The 21,263-nt window shown below is 44.2% G+C and overlaps 1 protein-coding gene across 1 annotated transcript in view; it reads left to right on the forward strand.

The window, feature by feature from the left end:
• Positions 1 to 21,263, forward strand: part of ERGIC1 (endoplasmic reticulum-golgi intermediate compartment 1) — a 556,793-nt gene that overhangs the window by 462,405 nt on the left and 73,125 nt on the right. Inside the window, exon 7 of the mRNA XM_069652409.1 lies at positions 6,628 to 6,688. Coding sequence (XP_069508510.1) covers positions 6,628 to 6,688 — 61 coding nt within the window. The remainder of the gene's footprint in view (positions 1 to 6,627; positions 6,689 to 21,263) is intronic.

The following is a 21,263-nucleotide window of genomic DNA, read 5'->3' on the forward strand; positions in this document are numbered from 1 at the left end:
ATAGCTGAAAGAAATCCCTATTTTCACCTTATATTTATTTTACAATGAAAGGGTCAGTTTAGGGTTTTGGAGACAGGATTTGAAGACTGTTTATCATCCTGACAGATGTTCCTTAGTTTTGTTGAGGCAGGGAAACCCCTCATAGAGTTGTGGATATATAGGATTTCCCCACCCCTGTTAACATTTTTGAAAAGTGTATAACCAAAAACCTAACATGCCAGAGTGTGCGAGTCTTACTCTTGACCCCTTAGACTATCTAAATAACTAAAGGTGCTCGTCTGTCGTCATGAAGTCCAATATAAATGGCAGTCCAAACCTAGCTCTACCTGTGCCTACCACTAAGCACAACAACTCAAATTGGGCCAAAAGAATGTCTCTTCCCCTGGTCTTTTCTTGTCTCCTTGTATTCTCTTTATAATGTCTCTTTCAATCATATGTTTCTTAAGACCATCTTCTTTGAAACTCTTTTGATATCTCCTTTATGAGTTCTTCCAAAACATTCCTGGACTTTGTTCTCTTTACTGATAAGCTTATGACAGCGTTTTTTACATTCTTGTCATTGGTTGTATATCTGTCTTTAAATGCAACCTCTTCTAGGTTTGATATGCCGCCATCAAATTTTAGTCTCACCCCCCGCCCCCACTCCTGGGTTCTCTGTATTGGATTATTACTTCTTATACTGTTCACTTGACAATCCCATCTCTCAACACTTCCTCACTTTTTTGGCCTGTTCTCTGCACTCTTCCCCACTGTAGTCATGGGGTCTTTCCCCTTCTTCCCGAGGTATTAATTTCCAGTGTCTCTTTACTTCCCACACGGGGTTATTCAACATGTTCTTTATTGGCTTCTCACAAGTCCTGTTAGGCTGATTTATTGTTTTTATCTCGTCCATATGACTGCGACAAGCTTCTCCACTCATATACTGTTGCTCCCGCTTCTCCCGGGTACCTACGTGTATGCAGGGAAACCTTGCAGGACTCTGCATTCACTCAGGGAAATCGACTTTGTCTGGCGTCTCGGTCTTTGGTTTTACCAGCGTTCCGTTCTGAGCTTTGCTGCAGACTGATGCCAACTATAGACTCAAGCGGTATGGACTTGCTAGCGCTCCTGGTTCCTACAGTCTCTGCATTGTTCATCTGGTGTCTCGCCCCCCCACGACGCAGTGTGGTCATGCCACCACCTTGCACAGGAGTCCTCTTCTCCTGCTGGCAACAGCGTCCCTGTGGCTTGTTTCGCCAACCCTCTGGTGTCTAAAGTTGGCGTTCTTCGTCTCTCCTAAAGTAAGTGTCTGCAACTTGCTTCTGCGCTGCCTCTCCAAGGCACGCTTATGTCATGGGGCTTCCCCTGCACACCATACACTTTTTTTTCTTTGTAATCCACTCTTCCCAGTTAAATGCATCTCTCCTTGAAGAGACATCATCTTTTCCTTTTGATAACTGGTTTGCTTCAGCATTGCCTACAGCCAAATGTAAGGAGGACTCATTCTTCAGAGTAGGCAGCCCATATATGCGGATATGGTGCTTGGTCTAGGGAGTTCCTTCTGGGAACGAGAGTCCTTGTCCCCTAAGGGGGAGTCACTCCCACAGAGGTCCCACTTGCCCAGATACCTAGGGAATGTCCTGTTGAGTGGGCACACCTCCCTAGCCTCAAAGGGAGTGGCTCACCCTTGGGGAGAAGGGGAGAATACCCTCGATTTGTCCCATGGTTTTGTGAATACTTTGGGAAAACTAGGATTGTGTACATTGGGATACTGAGATGAATGCTGATTGTTTAGCGGCATAATACCAGGATTTGTCAATATACTAGGATTGAAAACTATGGAATTAAATTGGGATTGTCAGACTAGAAATGGAACTAGAAATGTAATGCAATTATGTGCAATGGAAACATCCTGGAGTTGTAAAACTGTGGGAGTGCTGTGTTGCAACCTGGTTGTATACTGAGATTTTAAAATGGAGACTATTCTAGGTTGAATCGATTTTGGAAAGTGCTTAAATTGGCAACATCTGAATGCACTGGAATTGGGTAATTTAAGGATGCACAAACTGAGAATATACTGTTATGGAGTAGAATGCGAATATGAGCAAAGTGGGTTATCAAACTGAAGCAATTATGGGCTAGCCCATTCAAGTACATTTCCAATTTGATAACCAGCAATCCACCTATTTACACAGTTTGCAAAGTCTCAAACTGACAATCTCACTATACAACCAGTTTGCAAATCCCTGTATGGTCGTACGCTGGCACGCCACTATACATTTTGTTTGCATGAAACCAATATATTCACCAGATGTGACCATAGACCTGTTCAATCTGGAAATATACTTTGTGAAAACTGGAAATGCTTATCTGCCAGTACACTGCAGTTGTGCACATGTGGTTCTACTCGACCTCTCGGCCGCTTTCAACACAGTAGACCACCATGCGCTTACGGACACCCTACATCAGCACATGGGGATCAGCAACCTTGCCCTATGCTGGTTCAAGTCCTACCTTGCCAACCGCCAGCAGTTTCTTAATGTGGAGTCCCGCAGGGTCTATCCTCTACCCAGTGATCTTAAATAAATGCACAAAGCCGCTGAGAGCCCTCCTAGCCCCGCACAACATCCACATTCACCAATATGCTGACGACACACAGCTATACCTCAATATCGACTCGAAGGACATCCATGGTTTCGAACCGTGCCTCTTGCTGATTCAGTCTGGGATGCCGAGTGCATACTTGAAGCTCAAACCTTCCAAGACCGAATTCCTACTCCTCACCAACACCCAGACATACAGACCTGCCTAACAACCATGAACTCTGAGAAATTCACACTTGAGCCCACCTCCTGCACCAAGTTCCTCCAGGTTCCACATCGACAAACACCTCTCCTTCAAGGCACACTTAGCTTAGAAACTTCAGGCAGCTTAGTATCCGTTCTCCCTCCAGCAAAAAGTCAAGCCCTTCCTCCCTCCAAACAGCTTAAGATCCACCGTTCAAGCACTGGTCCTATCCCACCTTTATGCAGGCAATGCACTCTTCAAAGGCCTTCTGTCGTCCTCCCTTGTGCCCCTGTGAAGTGTCCTATACGCAGCTGTATGCTTCATCAAGGGTCTATGCAGATACAGCCACATCACCCCAGCCCTCATTGACCTTGACTGGCTCCCACAAATCACCTTCCAGTGTTCCTGCATCATCTATAAGTTGCCCTCAAGTCACCCAGCTACGTTGTGGATAAACTCAGGATCTCTGGCGAACAGCACACCACCAGAAGCCAGGACATGTGCAGACTTGAAATCCAGTGCTGCAAAAACAAAAGGACCAGAAAACGAGCCGTTTACGCCCCAAGACTATGGAACCTCCTCCTCTCCTCGTCAAAATGAGACTCAGCCCATGCTCTTACAATTCAGAAAAGAACTCCAGACCCACCTCTTCAAGGAATCTCCGCCTCAACAGCTAGGCATCAGATCGCCCCTTGCGCCGCTGGACTCGCTAGACGCCACCGGCCACTCACTTCTTGCCACCTGGTACAGATGTACCCCTCTGTATCCCACCCCCACACTATATATCTATTCTATCGTTTCCTCTGACAAGCACTCCGTTATGAATCTGTAATGTTTTATATCTCTGTAAAGAGCTCTGTTCCTTCCAGAAGCTTGGTCTGCGCTCAATAAATAGCATCATTTTGTTAATTTGGCATATGATTGAGTTGTGTAACAGAAAACTGAAAGTTTACTAAAATTATGTAGCAGTAAAATGGGAACGTGCAATAGCAAAGAGGAAGTATACCAAAGTTGTGCAATGGAACATTTGTAATGTGACACCTGGGATCATACTGGTGTAATTAAAGTGTACTGGGCTGCTTTGCAAAATGAGAAAAATGCGTCGATTGCTAACCTGGGAATATATTAAGTAAAACTAGGAATAAATTGACAAAATGCAATGTTTGGTGTACTGGGATTGTACAGTGAGGAATTTTCTAGTAATGTAAAGGTTGCGATTATTTTGGGACTGGGAACCTCTCTGTATTGTGGTTGTTTAAAGTGAGGCTATGCTCTTTACGTTGTAGGAATGGCCAAACTGGGAGCATGCTAGATTTGGCCAAACTGGTAATGTCAAACTGGCAACTGAGCAACGCTCAGGGCTGTCAAACTGACTATACTCTGGTTTAACAATCAGTATTTTTATTGTGACGTCCAAACTATGACTATGTTTGCATTATGCAAGCTGTCATTGTACTTTTGGGATAAAAAAATAAACTGGGTTTGTAAATGGATAACGCAAACTGAGATTTGGTTGTCAAACAGGAGAAATCGAGCATTGTCTGACTTGGAACATAAGTTTGTCAAACTGTGAATATTGTCGGTTTGTAAAACTGAGAATGCACTATGTTTATGCTGAATGGTAATACATATACGGTGGTCACTGTGTACACAATTTATCAAAGTTAGAATATACTAGGGTTGGCCAACTGGGAATATATTCACAAACTCCATTTAAGAATATTGGGATTTCCCAAACTGAGTTCCCTAAAATGTTCAGTAAACTGGGAGTACCATGGATTTGTAAAACTGAGTTGGACGTTGTCAAAGCTGGAGTTCTGCTATTCTTAACTTGGTTTGTACTGGGATATTGTTAACTATCCGTAAATTGGGGCTGTGGTATTGGGAGTTTATTATGATTGTCAACTGTGATTTTAATGGGTTTTTGAAAACGTGAATATCCTGAGGCGGCAATATTATACAGTGATTTTACAAGCTGGGAGTATGATGGTTGGCAAACGGTGTGTTTGGTTTGTCAAATGAGAATAGACTGCAACCAGGAAATATACTGAAGTTGGTGTGACGGGCATAAATCGTTTCAGGGCTCAAGTCCAGGGTACACGCGGGTGGACAGTCGACCCACTTTTTTCACCTTGATATGCTAATTTATGGCCACGTCACATCCAATTGCGCTTGTTATTGAGTCCCCCCCACTACTTTTTCTAAGACATGACCCGTGTTGTCGGTGGCTGTAGCGAAATCACTAACGTTCATTCCGTTTTAGTACTATCAAAAGTATTTGCAAGAGTATTCTGGAGGGTGCACTGGTGCTAGTCCCACTAATATTGGTGCACATTTTCTCACCTAGACTAAGACCTGCCATCAATATTTCTCTGGGTGTTTGAGTTAGCACAATGACTAGTTTTGTAATGCTGCTGTTTATGCCTTTGCATCGAAAGCCATACCATCGAATGCATTTGCATCAAATTTTTTTATCTAACGAATTTGTATTGAATGCGTGTTTTTGGGAGCTAAATGTTTACTTTTTGTTCAGGTTGATTTTTTAAGGGTAAAAAAAACAGGAGTTTACGGGGGACCCCCCACCCCAAAATGCATTTGATGCAAGTTTTTTAGATGGAAGAAATTCGATGCAAATGCACATCGATGCAAGAGATTCGATGCAACGACCATAAACCATACCCGTGCATATTTGATTCTTGATGGTGCTCCACCCACATGGCCTTGCACCAGTGTGAAAGCCAGCCAAAGGTAGTCCTCTGACTGGCGCTACAATAATGCATGCAAATCTAGTCGCAGCTGCAGCACAAAGACCAGGGCCAAATGAGGCATTGCCCATGGGCTACAAAGCAAAGTGTATGTGGCAAAAAGAAGTTTGATGCTATCATCAGACCCACCTACACATTCCTGCTAATCTTGCAGACTAGCAGGGGTGGGCTGCCCCTGGTGGTTTAGGTAGCATACACTTGCTGGGGGAGGCATAATCCTTACTCTGCTGTCCAGAGTAGGCTGCAACCTTGCTGCCAGACCAGGCCCTAGACCACCAAGTGATACAGCCTGCCTTCCATGTGCTGGCCACGAGAGTTGGCAGAACTGAATGGGAACTGGTCCTGGTGTCTGGCACCAGGACCAGGTCCCATTAGGCATACTTGAAACTACGTGGACATATTGTAATTTGATTCATGATATGATAGGTTATAACTCACTTAATACCCAGAGGCTTCTAAGCAGGGTCCCGGGAATCAAACCTGTGTTGCTACGTGTAGTCTTGCTTCTAAGGCGAGCACGTTGCCCCTGAGCTATCCTCCCGAGACTCATATTCGCACACAATGTGTTGGTACGCATTTATCAACAGAGGGATGAAGCGGCGAGTGGACCCCAAACGCGATTTGAACATGCGACGCAATTCTCAAGCATGTGCTCAATTTGCCAAGGTATTGACAAGTGGCATTCGTGCCACTGCGAGCAATCTGCGATCAGGCCATTTAGCAATGTAGGAAGCAGGCGTATTGCGTTCTCTGCACAGTGAGTGCATCTGTCATTGCTCATGGGCATGCATAGCAACTAGGTTTGATAAAGTTGCACCTGGCACTAATCTTTCAAGATGTACATTTTCCTGCATCAATACTGCTGGCACCAGTCTGGGCAGCCTCTCGATTTCAAAACTGTTCGTTCAACTGAGGGGCTCTTGAAATTGTGAAACGTTGCCTTGCTGCCAAGCGGGCACCTGTGGGACTGAAGTTCTTAGCTCATGCTAGAATACATGAGCTCCTTAATTTATAGGGTAGGGATTTTTCACAACAACCACTCGCTTTGACCCAATACATATACTGATGGGATGGTCTCTTTCCCGCTCTATTGCAGATTGCAAACATTCACGGAGCATTCAACGCACTCGCTGGAGCAGATCGGATGGTTTCGAATCGTAAGTACCAACAGGGCAGGCTATAATTAATTACGGGGGATGGGGGGGGTGGCAGTTTGTGTCCTCTATCATGCATGAGGGGGAATGGCGGCGGGCGCACAAAACCTGTTGTGAGAAACTGATCTGACCCGCTGTATCACCAGGTATCTATGCTTGGACTGTACCCTAGTCGAACCCAGGTGAGGCTCGGGGCCCTTTCTTGTGTGCATGCCCTGCATACCTGCCTACATTCCAAAATAAAAAACCTGGAGACCTACGCCACCAGAATGGCCCCACATGTTCGCAAGGTCATGCCCACACATTGCAATATATGTAAGTTTGTTGTATGTGTTAATAAACTAACAGGATTGTAATAAGCACCAAACGTGCAAAACATACTAAAGGATTTTATATATGTATATGTATGTGTATATATATATATATATATATATCATTACAAATGTGAAGGTGTATGTAAACTGAGTTCATTATCACCCAACAATAGCTTTATTTTTGCTTTTTGCTTTTTTTTGTTTTTTAATCCAACAGGTTTGCTTTTTTTATCCACATTTGGCATGGCACACATTTGCTATAGCGGAGGAGGCCGTAATGTCTGCCCTTCATTACAGTTAACTCGCGTTGAAGGCACACATGAGCGCATTTGGGGGTGGGGGAGACAGCCAAGAAACATTCACTCTCATCAGATGTGCTGTTACAAAGCGCTGATGAACACAGCGTTACTTGCCGCTATTGCATGCATAGCAGGAAGGAAACTGATCAAAGCACACAAATCTAGTGGAGACGCAGGGCCGGACGGCCGGATAACCCGGAGACCCGGTGAAGAGCGTAAAACCCGGAGGTTAGGCAGGCATGATGCCCTGTGTCAGTTGCATGACAAATGGATGTGGGCGAAATGTTCTCGGTATGTGGAAATGGTTGAAATATTGTTGGATTCCGTTCTTCCTATTCCAAAATGACTCCTCCTTGCTTTTACTGTGGCACTGTGTGCATGCTGAGGGATCTGGACACTTTATTGGCTGAAATGCCAATCCTTGCAGGTGTAGGCTACTGATTTGGTCTTGTTGGCTCTTGTATCCAGTGCTGGAAATGGAAATGGACTACGGGGAATTCCTCTCATCGTTGGACGAGCGTGGCCCCAGGCCAGGTCATGCAACACAGTATCTCTTCATAGAAGCCAAGCCTTGCGATTTGCATAAAAGCAAAGGGCATTATGGGAGCACGATTTTAAATTTGAAGCATGTTCTATAGTGATTCAGTACGAAACCCTTTTGAGCCAAGAATGGAAGTTGACTTTGCGGTTTTGATTGGTCACAATACTCTCTACCCCAAAGAATGTCTAAATTGCAGGGCATATATACCCGTTCGGACAAATGCAACACATTATGTGAGACTTCGTCAGTTTCTGTAGTCCATCTCCCGTGCCGAGTCTGCTTGTTCAACTCTTCGGAACAGATCTCGCTGGGAGTGTCCTGCGCTAGCCCCCTGGCTTGGCCTGGGGACAGATCTGTTCTGAAGTAGGAGTTCTTACAGCACAAGCAACCCGAGCTTCAATGAGGCGTTCTGTTCGTTGAAGCTTGTGAGAGCTCTGCTTCAGAACAGAATCTGTGAGTGACCTGCGCTAGCTCATGGGTTTGGGGGCAGGGTAGCGCTCCAGCAAGAAGTTTTGCCGGAGCGCCACTCCATCTTGTTACAGCCCATTTCCTGCCCTGCTTGAAGTCTAGGTTTTTATTTCAAGAAAGGAATAGTAGCGCCTTCAGTAGTGGGAGAGAAGCCTGATTTTGTGAGACCTCGGCTAATTGTTCTCTCTAGTTTGCAGGAACTGTTGCTACAGAGGAGTCCTAGCACCTCGGTACCACATTGCTCAGATTCCCACCCATTCCCTCCAGGCAGGAAATATAGGAGTGAAGCAGCGTGTTCTGATATTCTCCGATGCGTACGTCCTTTCCCCTTTCCTCCATAATCATGGGATATCTCTGGGAACAGGGGACAGGACTGGAGCATATTGCAACGCATTATTTAGAATCTTGTGTGTTGCAGGGCAGACCATACCATGCCCGGTACCTCGTCTGAGTGCCCCGCGCAACCATCGGTCCCTTTCTCTGCGCCGGATGGATGGATGGAGCGTTGCGCTATAGCTGTGCTGTGCTTAAAACTACAGAAAACTCCTCCTCTGCACAGTCCCGACAGGTTCTGGCGGTGCAGTAAGTGCCTGCAGAGCTTTTCTTCTGCAGACCTGCACCTTTTTTGTTTATTTTGTTTGGGAGCAGGGCTCACATGGCATTCTTGCAACACCTCTCTCCCTTTCGCGAGGGGCTCTTGGTAGCTGGCCTGAGCGGTGAGAAGCACCATTTGGAAGAATTGGCAAGGAAGACAAGGACCTAATCAACAGAAGTCTAAAGTGAACCGAGTATTTCCTAGGGCACCCCGCGTTGGTGATTCTCTGCAGAGTTCCTTCACTCAAGGGTTCTTACAAGCTCTTTTCCATCTGCTCCGGTGGATTGCATCAGGCCAACACCAGTGGGCGGAGACTCCTAGTAACATAGGAGCACTAGCCACACCCCTTGTCCAAAATCCACAGTATGAGCACAGGAGGGAGCCCACTCCTGTTGAGAGAGCTGATAAAGAGGACCTCTTTCCTTCTAAATATAAGCACAGGAGGGACATTAGCCCTGACCACATCTGGGCAAAGCAGCCTCACCTGTGCCAACAAGGAGCACATAAGGCTCCCCTAGGGGAGCACGACGCAGCACGTGGTACATGCAAAGGCCCACAAGGTGTATAACAAGGGCTTTTGCCTTGGACAAAGACGAGACAGGCCTCCATGTCATGATTCATAGAATGGGGGAGCCCCGAAAAACATTTCTCGGCCGCCCTAGGGAAATCCCCAGAGGAAGAGGCACAAAAGAATAAGTCGAAGTCTGCTCCTGAAGCAAAGACCATCTCCTCAGTGGCAACATCGGTAAACCCAATTATGGGTCTGAAGTCAAAGCCTCAGACATTTGTGCAGCAAACACTGTCTCATAAGTTTGAACCATGTGTTATGTGGTCGGCCCATTGTAGGAAGCTTACTTGGCATCCCCTTTTTAGCAACCAACTTCCTGTCTAAAACATCAGATTGGATTAACCACACAAACTCTCCCTCAGCATACCTTCTGCTCAACCGTGGTCAGGAAAAGCACTCTTCCGGGACAGAAAGAGGAGTCACTATTGATACAGGCTGAAGTTCCCTGATGTAGAATGGCGCAGGTACTATACCACTTGTGCCGGTCTCACCTCCGATTTTCACCCTCATTCGTGTATCGACTTGACACCTAGCGAGTTTCTTTCGCGCGCGTAAGAACAATAAGGCGTAGTGACCTATAAGTGGACAATTTTGTAAACTTCACATTAAAACATACTGCCTGTGATCAGAAGACCGAAAAAGAGAAGCTTAATGCGGTTTTACTTGTTTTTGTAGCTCTGTATATAGATGTTAAGAAAGTGAACTTCTATTAATATTACAGCTGGGTAACATCTGAACCTGTGGTCCAAGAATTAGGCCATGTTTTTGTATACTAACCCAAGATGAATGTGGTTAATTGATGAATTTGGAATATATGAGACAACACATGCCTTTTATTATAATTGCATGCTCCAGAGGAGAGAAATGTAGAAAATCACTAACTATTGCTTTTGATAAAGGTAAAAATAGTTCTAAGAATCCCTGTGGGACCGTTTTTAGTGTGTTCGTTGGTTGACATTGCAGTTGACCGTTTTTTAGCCAGTGCGGTTCTTTAATCCTTGTTTTTTGATAGTTTTGACACCTGCACAGGGCAGCAGAAGTTGTATGAGAGCCGAGACCCTGATGTGTAAAACGGATGCCGGTCCTTAGAGGATATCTCATGCTCAAGATCTTGACTGCAGAGGTTGCGCAGTGGGAAGCGTTGGGAGTGATGCCTCTCCCCATGAGAATCTCAGTTGCAGAGGTCACTCGGCATAAAGCGCACCATTTAAGTTTTCCCGGTTGTCAAGCAAGCGCCAGTGGCAGGCGACCAACAGAGCTCTATGGGAGCCAGGCGAACTCTGCTGTTGACAGACGCGGAAAACTACAAAGGAGATGTTGCCGGGCCACACGAGAATTCAGAAGCAGTGGATCTGGAGGTGGTGAGGTGAACGGACGTGCACACCAGACCCAGTGAGTTCCCTGTTCCCGGAGCGCTGCATAACTGCCCGCTGGCCAAGTCCAGGGGCCTTAACCTCAGGAATAATATAAACAAAGTAAATTTGAAGAAGCGGAACGTTTTTGAATACCAAACCAATGTAAAACAGGCTAGTCCTTCTGTTGCAAACCGAGCTGATATTAAAAAGGAGCCGATGGCAGAACAAGAACCTAGTTATCAGACCACATAGGTTTCATTATAACATTGTGGGTCATATTAGAAACCTACAACACGAGAGGGCAATAACCCAAGAAGTAAGTACAAACCACTATTGCCAAAGCCAAAAGAGAAACCTACCAAGGCAAATTATAAAGAACCAGAATTGCCTAAGAAAAAAGAAGGCAACTGGGAATGGCAGTGTTTGTAAAGACTATTGCCTAAATGTAACGGAAGTCATACGAGTAAATGGCTTAAACCCACATGGCCAAAGAAGTGTGTAAGTGAGACAGAATCATTATCAGCATTTGGTTAGTGTGGAAGGGGAGAAACAAGAGTGGCAAGAGGGCTGCCCTTCTGATACGAGTGGGGCATAACCTGTATTGTGCGGCAATCACAAATGTGTAACAAACCGCACCAGTGTGGTTCTTGTTTCCCCTGAAGAAATTCTTAAACTTGATGTGGAGCAAAATAAATTGCTAACCTGTTTCAAGCTAACTCTTACCACATAAGTACTTGCAGTTAGTAGTTTATTCTGGCAGGAGAGTACACCAAGTCAGAACTTTGTAGCATTTTGTTTTGTTCTTGTAGGAAAGTACACCAGAGCAGAGAACATTTTAGTAGTAGGCCTGGCAGGTGAGGGGACCATGTATAAGCCATTAAGGTGCTGTGGGTACAAATCTTGAAGTTGAAGCATCACTGAAGTGGTTTTGTGGATTAATGCAGAATCATCCTGACAAATTACCTCTGAAGTAGGTGTTGTGTGAACTGCTGCAGAACTATTTGATATTGTCAAACAAGTGGTGTGAACTGTTGCAGAAATATCCTGAAGGACCTTTTAGTTGAAACAAATGAAATACGAAAATATTCTTTGCTGATGAAAAGAAGTTGTTTCAAGATCCGTGTCGCAAGTGAAAAGAAGAATTCTTTGTTGAATACGTGTGAACTGTTGGTTGACGTCAAGTTGGAACTTTGTGTTACAAAGTTGGAACAAAAGGAGAACTGAAGTGGAACCTTTGTTATAAGACAGGATTTCCTTATCCTTTTTTGAACTGTTGAACACAATTCTGCTCGAATCTGGGCAAGGGGAATTCACCCAGATTATAAGGAGAAACAGTTATGATGTGAACTTAACTGTTGAATTGTCATATATCACCTTGTTGGTGTGTGTATATGGGTGAGGGACAAACCTTTTGTTAGAGTGTTAACTTAGTTTACTTTTGGTAGGGAAATCCTTGTCAGGGTAGGGATAGTGAGGCGTTTATCCAACCTTTTGAGTTAAGGAAATGGCATCTTTTGAAAAACATTCACAAAGTTGTCCACCTCACATTTCTGACCCCTCAGAGACTTGTCTCCTCTTTGTCAGGGGCGTAAGCCAAGTCCTCCATTGCACACTGGATGGTGTCCATCCATGATTCTGGAGGCAAATAAATCTCAGAATAAAAGGGCCCCAAAAGGGCTTTGTGCACACCTGGTGCATGGGAAGGCTGTTTTTGTAGCTTATCAGAAGCATATACCTCGTCTGGACATTTGCAAGGCGGCGACTTGGGCTACGCCGCTCGCTTTCTGGAAGCATTATTCACTGGACCATAGTACCAGGTGTGATGTGGTTTTTGTGCAGGCCGTCCTATTGAAACTTTTTGGAAATTAAGGTGGCAACCTCCAATTTTCTGGTGCATTGTAGTCTTCCATGAGTATGGAGGAAAGAGGACGGGATGCAAGAATACAGAAACTTTATTCAATGCAGTGACACTGGCACGCTTAATCCACAGTCCCCTTTCCTGCATGCGCCCCCTTTAATATCCCCCTAAAAAATGTCTCGCGTCCATATGGATAAAAAGATTAATTGTTTGGCGGGACACATGTAAGAGTTACCGTGCAGAGCGTGTCTGGGTGTGCCACGTGCGAGATACAAAAGGATGGGTTGGAGCACATGCCGGTCCTGTCCCCCGTTCCGACGGACATTGCATGAGTTTGGAGGAATGGTGACTATGGAATATATGTACCAGTGTCACTACGGTGAGTAACTGTTCCCGAAACATTAACTCACTATTTCTATGAGTCTGATAATCTGAGAATGCAGACTACTCGCATTCCTGGGGTCTACATTATGTTCAAAGGTGGCCGGATACCAACGTTTGTGGCATTAACCGTTGGCTAGCAAACTAGGATTGACCCTATGCCAGTCAGAACACTGAACGACCCTATATTTTGAAGCTGTATCCCATGAGATTTGCAACCGTTTGAGGAATATAACTTGAAGCCTTCCTTTGTAACCAAGCCAAAAATCTCTTGCTTTTTTTTATTGCTGGACGATAGATACAATTAAAGGGTTTGGAAAAGGTTGCCACATACCATTCCAAGACCTAGTATCCTGTTTCTGCATTCATTGTGGAGCGCTGGCATCTCTCTTGTAGTTGACTATAGTCTGGAAGCATGCTTGATAGATGGAAGTACTTTACATCACTATTCAACAACTCTGTGGGGTGACTAGAAGAGCTTCTCAAAGCGCTGTGGAAATGTTGAAAGCCTTACACTTAGTGACAGCGAGCTCTGTAGAATTCAAAGTTTGAATGTTATCTGGCACTTCTGGAGAACAATGGGGCAGCGTTGCAACTGGCAAACTATGTTCTTGTAGTGATGGTGTGGTACAGGTTGTTTTCTTTTTTTGTTGTGGGAGTTTTTCTTTCTTCTCCAAAATCCAGTTTTCCTTTTATTTCGAAGTCTAGAGCTATTGGTTCGAAGTTAAAAGCTGTCCGCACAATGTCTTCATGCTCTGGTGGTCTCACCATGAAATCTTGTGTGGTTTGGACATTCCCTGCTCGTCTTAATGGGCGGGGCACCAGAGCAGCCAGCCTTCTGTCCTAGGCGAGCCATTGCGAACACAAAATTGCAAGGAAAGCTGGGTTATTTCACCAGCATGGAAATCATTTCACATTTATCCAGAGGAAGGTCACCAGGAGGTACCCTTTTCCTTGCCCTCGAAACGTACCCAATATCCAGAATTCCTGCATGCTATCCGAATTAGCAGGAAGGAGGGTGCCAGGAAGAACTCTTGAAAGGATGCTCTTCAAAGCTCTACACACTGGCATGCAGCTTGGTATAGAGCACGGTTTTCAAGCAGTCTCTGCTTACTACTAGTGGGAGCCACCAACACTAGTGCCCTCCATCTTTTACTGCTGAGTAGTTTCCATGAAATCAAGACTTTTTGCATATTGCGCATATCATTTTCAGGATGTGCATCTCTAGCCAATGTGGCGATCAAGAGTCCCCTTAAGAAAAGTCTGCCGCTTTCTGCAGGACATCCGAACTGTGATCAAATAAATGTAACGGAAGAGACTGATCACTACTTGGGAAAGTAGCGGGGAGCAGAGGAGATTTCGTCCTGCATTCACGACGACTGCACATTTAGCCAAGATTAGTTTACAACGGTTTCCTCTCCAATCAAACTCTTATCAAATGTCTTGGTTAACAAGATGCCTTCCCCCAGGTATAATTCCTAGAGCAAAGGTGCTTTAAGCATAACTATTGCAGACAGTACAAATTAACATCGCACACTGGTGGTTGGTTTACTTATTTGCTTTAGCAGTAGATTTGACCAGTTTAGTTTGTATGCATCATATGTAGCCAGTGCTTTCTTTAAACTCAGGTGGAAATGAGCCACCTGAATTCACAACTTGAAGCATGAGAGTTTGCTGCATGTATTTTTTAATAGTGCATGCTGCATTTTCCAGAGGCATTTCAAGTATTGAAAGATGGTGGAATGGAGGCACTGGCAGCTAGTGATTTGCCCAAGATCAAACAATTTGCTCTGTCTGTTGTTTGCAACTTTTCCACGAGACTTCTTTGCCACAGATGGTCATTCTCTGCACCCTTAATTCCTGGAAGCCCAGGACCCAGCATTAAACAAAGCTGGAGGTGCGGACTACTTATAGGTGGCATGCTCAATGACAGAAAAGTTGGAGAAAATGTGCCCCAACAGCTACCATTACGAATTAAGTCAGCTGGATTTTCTGGATTTGGAGGACTTTCTCCCTAGGAAAAATGTTTTTCCTCAATGGTTTAAACTGGGGTAAATTTGAATAGTGTTACAATTCATCATAGCCATTTAACATGAGTTAATACATTGCCAAAAATGGCAAGTTTACATTAGGCAACGTGCAGAGAAGTGTGTTTAGTGTCCCGGGCTCTTGCAGTGTGGAGACATGTGGGTGACTCCTGTGCAGCATATTGGACGACTGTGCCTTTAAGTATTTCCCTTTTCATTTATTTTAAAAGCATGTGATACTCGCGAAGTACAGAGAAGTGTTCAGATGTGGGCAGGTTGGGAAGGCTACCCATCGGCGCACATAGCTTGCTTTTTAGGGCCTGTGCATTGCAAGAATCCCCTGACCCTGATGTTTGCCCAGGAACACCTCACACTGACAGTGCTCTACAGGCGATCGCAAAAGGCCTCAAAGCGCATCTGTGGCAGTCGAGGCTGTTGGGGTACTGCCTCTCCTTGTTGCCTTTTGCAGACCTTGGGCACCCCCTCTCGGACTCGGCAAAATAGTTTTGCCTGAGGCATGAACCTTAGATGATCTGTGGTGAGCGACTTCCAGCTTTCTTGATACATCCAGATACTCTGACTGCATTCTTATATAAATTGTGTAGGAATATAATGCAGCAAAAATCACCTTTGTATTGAGTAGTGCACACTGAAAGAAGGGCTTGGTGAATTATTAGCACTCATCACTCCCTATCAAAGTGATGAAGCATATGTCAACTAGGAAATATGGCTTGCGCAGTGCAACATCATGCGCGACTAAAAGGCAAAGAAGCCCGGAAGACAAAACGAGAATGCATAAAAAGGTTGGACCAGAACCAGTGGATGGCACCCAACCTTCTATCACAGCCTTTTAAAACGCATTACCAGCTACTACTAATTTTGGAAATTGCAATCCATTCTATGTCCTCTCAACTTAATGCCTGGCTCACCTATTCTAGACCGTAATCATTCTTTATTGAATATGTGCTTAGGGCTGCAATGGGATTCTTTGGGGCATACAGTGCTGCTGTAAGGGTAGCCGAACTTACAGGGGTACCCATTAATTATATGGGTACCCCCTAATCACACGCACGCCAGAATGAATGCACCCCTCTGGGGAAGCAAGACCAAGAGTCTTTTCTTGCAAAGATAACAAATGTGTTCTTTACAGAAATGAGGATGGGGCAAAGAACTCTGCTCCCTGAACGGCATCTTCTGTCCCTCTTCCATTCCAAGCTTCTCCAGACTGGTGCCAGGCAGGAGCTTATATACTCTTAACTTGGTCACTGGATATGGACATGGCTCCATCCAAAACCGTCGTCCTTTCCTACAAGGGTTGCTGCAGTCTTCCCTTCTTCATGGTCGGATTTACGTTTAGGACATACTAAACCTATTGCTAGCCTATGCAAAAATACACTCTAGCTCCTGCTCGGATTTACGTTTAGGACATACTAAACATATTGCTAGCCTATGCAAAAATACAATGTAGCTCCTGCTTTTCATCATTTTGCTACATTATGAACATTTTTATATATAAAAACCTGTTCCTGTCATGCTCTCCCTATTTCATTCATTGTACTAATGTTTTTATCTCTCCAGTAATTCCTCTTAAACCTTGTTTTCCATAATTATACATTGTGCATTTAGCCTTAGCCTGCATAGGCTTTTTGACAGACGGCCAACAGCTGGTTAGCCACTTCGTGTGCTCTGCCAGCGCTACTCAGTGGCGCAACACTGCATGAGTTCTGCGATCTATTTTTAGCGCAGGCGACATTCCTTTTGGCAGAGAGCCTGCTTCTGTCGTCCGTTGAGATTTTAAAGAAAAATAGAATTTAATATTTACAAATGTATTCAGCTAATAGTTATTTACACCTTTTTTATATTTAAATAACTGTCTTCCTTTTAATGCCCCTCCTCCCCCCTGGTCTCTTGTAGTGCCTAGAAACAGTTAAAGGAAGTCTTCCTAACTGTAAAGCACTTGGGAATGAAGAAAGGCACTAGCTCCTTTCCAACACGGCATACCTCATTAGTTGATCGAACTGAAAATCTCATTGGCACCAATCTTTCTGCTTGCCCTGACCTGCTGGATTAATTTCTGTCTGATTCGTTGAATACATCTACCACCAAGAGTGACAGTGAGCGTGAATGCTCTTCCCCATTCAAATGTCGGAATGCCAAAGAGGACAATCTAATAATGTCCAAACTTAATGCAATTGCTTCTAGCGTGGAAGAGTTGATGATTTAGTGTACAACCTTGGCACAAGAGCAGAAAGAATCTAAATGTATCATTGGCAAGGTAGTGGACATTATTTTGGAGAATGCCTCCCATTTCACACAAGTGGGCACTAATGCACCTAGCAGGGTGAATAAAGATTCTACATGCTCCCATAAAAACAACCCTCTGCAAATGGATAACATTTCATCAGATGAAGTACATGTTGTCCAATTAGCTGTAAAAGAAGCAGACAGCATTCTTACCCAGTCACCTGGAAAGGGTGATTGGAATTGCAGGGAAGTTATGTTCTCCCTGCCAACTAAAACCCTGCCCTCAAATGAACATTCACGTCTTCCTTTGGTTCTTAAGGGAAGAAACGCCAAGCCCAGAGCACAAAAAAATAGGCAAAGGGTGAAAAGGTCACATTACGTGCCCCAAGTAGGGAAACCCTTTGCTGCCTGCACCTGCAAAAACGGGAAATTGACTTTGAAGCCTGATACTACTGTCGCCCACTTTTTAGCTGGTGGCAGAGTTAGGCGATTTCCAGCTGGCTACAGGTTGCAGGTGAACTGGTTTCTGTGACAGCTGCAACTTGTGTAAACAGACCAGGTACGACTACTGGAGAGCAACCATTCAAAATCCAATTACAGGATTGTCGCCCCCGCTTGGGTTTTCCCAAAGTAAAGACAACCGTACACTGACGCAGCTGCTGGTGCCCTTATCTAATATCTCATCCTTGAAGATTTGTAAAGCATTGACTACTCCAGCTAATAAAAATACTATTTGCGATGATATATGTTCACTGGGCAAATGGGCTAAAATTGAGTAACTGCATCCCACCAATCGTAGCCCTTTTTAAAACCGTAAGACTATTATGGAAATAATGTCATAGATTGATCAGCTAGCAATGATAGATTCTGCGGATATTATACGCATAGGTCCGTTGAATTGGGCAATTGAGTTTGTCTCTTATGGTGGTTCTACTAAAATCTTGAGCTCTCAAGTTTGAATTATTTGGTTTTAGAGTAGTAATTTGCAGGAAGCAGTGCTTCCTTGGCTAGTAAAACCATTAAAAACAATGTCATCTTTAATCTTTGTGATATAGCTCAAAGAGCTTTGCACAAAGAAATAAATGGTTAATAATTAGTAAACGTAAACATCATAAGCACATTGTAAACATCATCATTACAATAAAGCTAAAAACATTACTAAAAAACAATCACAACTCAATAATTCCAAGTAGATGCCCCATTAACGAACAAACGGACTAATGCAAGACAGATGACCCAAACAGGCAATCGATCAAGCAATAAGTCATCTTAGTCCTCAGTCGTTACGGGATGTCCACAATAAATGGGAAGGTTGCTTAATGACAGTAGTCAGCCAATATTCAGTAGTCCATCAGTGGGTTCAATTGAAAGTCTGTGGTTCGCAGATGTTAAAAATAGCAGGTGGCAAATAAGTTTTCTAAGGCTAGCAGGTGGATCCCTCAATTGCCACATCTCTACATCAACAAAGTGTCTTTTGATCGTACGTCGGGCGAGGTATATACCTTGCGGCTTAAACCTTACACCCCAAACATTCTTTTACACATTTCCATACTCTGTACAGTGCCAGTTGGGCAGCAGTGGATTGTACATTCAAACAATAAACCCAAAAAGTTTGTTTTAATAGACTTGTGTGAATATACCAGGTTACCCAGGTTACACATATATGTTGTGCCCAGCTTCACACACTCCGGGATAACGTGTTTGGCTGTCTCAAGCTTATGTGGAAGCCTGCAGATCCAACAGAACCGCTTTCTGGCGTTTAGACCTAATTGTGAGCCACAAACAGCTAACGGTGGTAATTCATTTATTCTTCAAAATAATAGGAAACGCATAACTTCTGGGTCGAAGCATAGTAAGAGGTAAGGCTGCAGCTTCCTATATGGGTGGGATATCTTGGCTACAGTCTCCCTACTTTTTAGGTTAGTTGAGTAGGAGTAGTTCTTAAACCAGTCCCATCAATTAAGCTTCTTTTTAAAAGCCCTTACTAGCTCCCCCATGGTTCCTATTGCCCTCAAAATTAGGCTGCCATTCAATCTGTTCGAAAACCTCCTTGATCAGTGCATCATAGGCCTTGGCCCAAGAGGGGCCGTTCTTGCTTAATTCTTGCCCATACACTTCAATAGGTCGCACTTTGGATTCATTTTAGATTTTATGTGTGATAAACCCCTACCTCGAAGTATCATGCCATGCAGTGATGTAAGGCCCAATTGCAAACTAACCAGTTGGGCCGGAAACGAGGGTCACAGAATATTACGCCTTACTGCTCCCTCGATACGTCCAACCATGTCGGATCTAATAACAGCAAGCCCTCAAGTCCGTATAGAATTGCTGGGCGAAAGCATTGTTTGTAAAGTAGAACAACTCCAGCAAATAAGAAACCAGACTGTGCCTTGGATACCATTAATATTTGAGCTGTGAGTTGGCTGGCTCTTCAAATTTTGTTCTTGACCATCTTCTCGTATCCAGAAGGTCAACTTTTATTCTCAGATATTTGTAAGACTGTGTAGTTAACTGTACCTAGACATCTCAAGTCTTACCCCATTACCTTTTTTTTTTGTTTCAGATTTTGAACATAATCTGAGATTTGTCGAAGTTTATGACAGGTAGTGTTTGCCCGCAAACTTACCCAACTCACAGGGTTCTCGTGTCTGATTTATAGTTGTAGCGAACATGATGAAATCCTCTGTATAGTATAGACACCATAGGAGTTCAGATATGTATAGATTAAATAGGAGAGCCAAAGTACATCCTTGTTTGACTCCCCTGTTGATCTGGACCCCTAAAGTAACTGTCCCCATGTTATCCAGACTGACTTGTGCCCGATTATTGGTGTGAAGCTCAATGACTGTTTGTAATTATCATGAAGAGCAACCCATCCTCTACATTTTGGCTCAGAGTGGACCTGTTTGGAAGCTGATTTGAAGTCTACATATACAACATATAATACAGGCGCACCCCTTCAGTCTTCTTGGATTAGGTGGTGAAGGGGTCTGATATTATGTAATATGCTAGAGCCAGCTAGAAAAACCGTCTGAAAAGGGTGTAGGATGGAGTTTCTCTGCCCAATGATTCAGTTCCTTCACTACCAAAGTAGCAAAGAGCTTTCCTGTGATATCCAACATGGACAGCAATCTGTAGTTTACATCCAGCCAGACGCCTTTCTTGTAAACCAGTACGAAAACAGACTGCTGCCATGAGGACAGCACTGAGCGCTCTCTGCAAACACGGGTAAACCGTATTAACAGCACCTGTGCCCAGTTTTCCTGGTCTGCCTTCAGAATCTCATTTGTTGGGCTATTCAGGCCAGGGGATCTTGAAGGTTTCAGTTTCACAATTGCCTCTTATCACCACCCAACTCCAACAGTAAAGTCCAAGGAACCCATGGGTTAAACATTTCTTATTCACATAAGCATGTCATACATAACCTGGGATGGGGTTTATCAACTTTTTCTTTAATCGGTCTAATATCCCTCCTTTTACACTGTTTGGTGTTTCAGATATGCATGTCAAATTTCTGGAGGTTTCTCGTTCCACTGTCTACTGCCGGTACAAACCCACCCCTTGCCACTTTGTGTGCAGTTTCGCTCAGCCAACTCTTGATGGTGTTTGCTTTTTTGGCCTTTGAAGTACGCCAGTCAAACCTTCCAGAACGGAATACCAGAGTACATAATTTATCGATTTTAGCTCAAGACCATCTGAAGTGATTTCCAGCTACATTAGATTTTCTGCCCCCACACATTTGGATGCAAATTTCATCGTAGCTCTGATTCAACTCGGGGGTTAATGCATGGAAACTAGATTTGTTTGGGGGCAATGGTCCTAAAACACCAGTTCTAACAAAGAATGATTACCACTAAAGTAATCCAATGTGGACCAGTGCAATCTGCCACAGCCCTCCTGTTCAGCATTGGCAGTTCCCGCTCTATTA

This window comes from Ambystoma mexicanum, chromosome 3p (assembly GCF_040938575.1).
Source record: "Ambystoma mexicanum isolate Mex_15411 chromosome 3p, UKY_AmexF1_1, whole genome shotgun sequence".
Taxonomy (NCBI): domain Eukaryota; kingdom Metazoa; phylum Chordata; class Amphibia; order Caudata; family Ambystomatidae; genus Ambystoma; species Ambystoma mexicanum.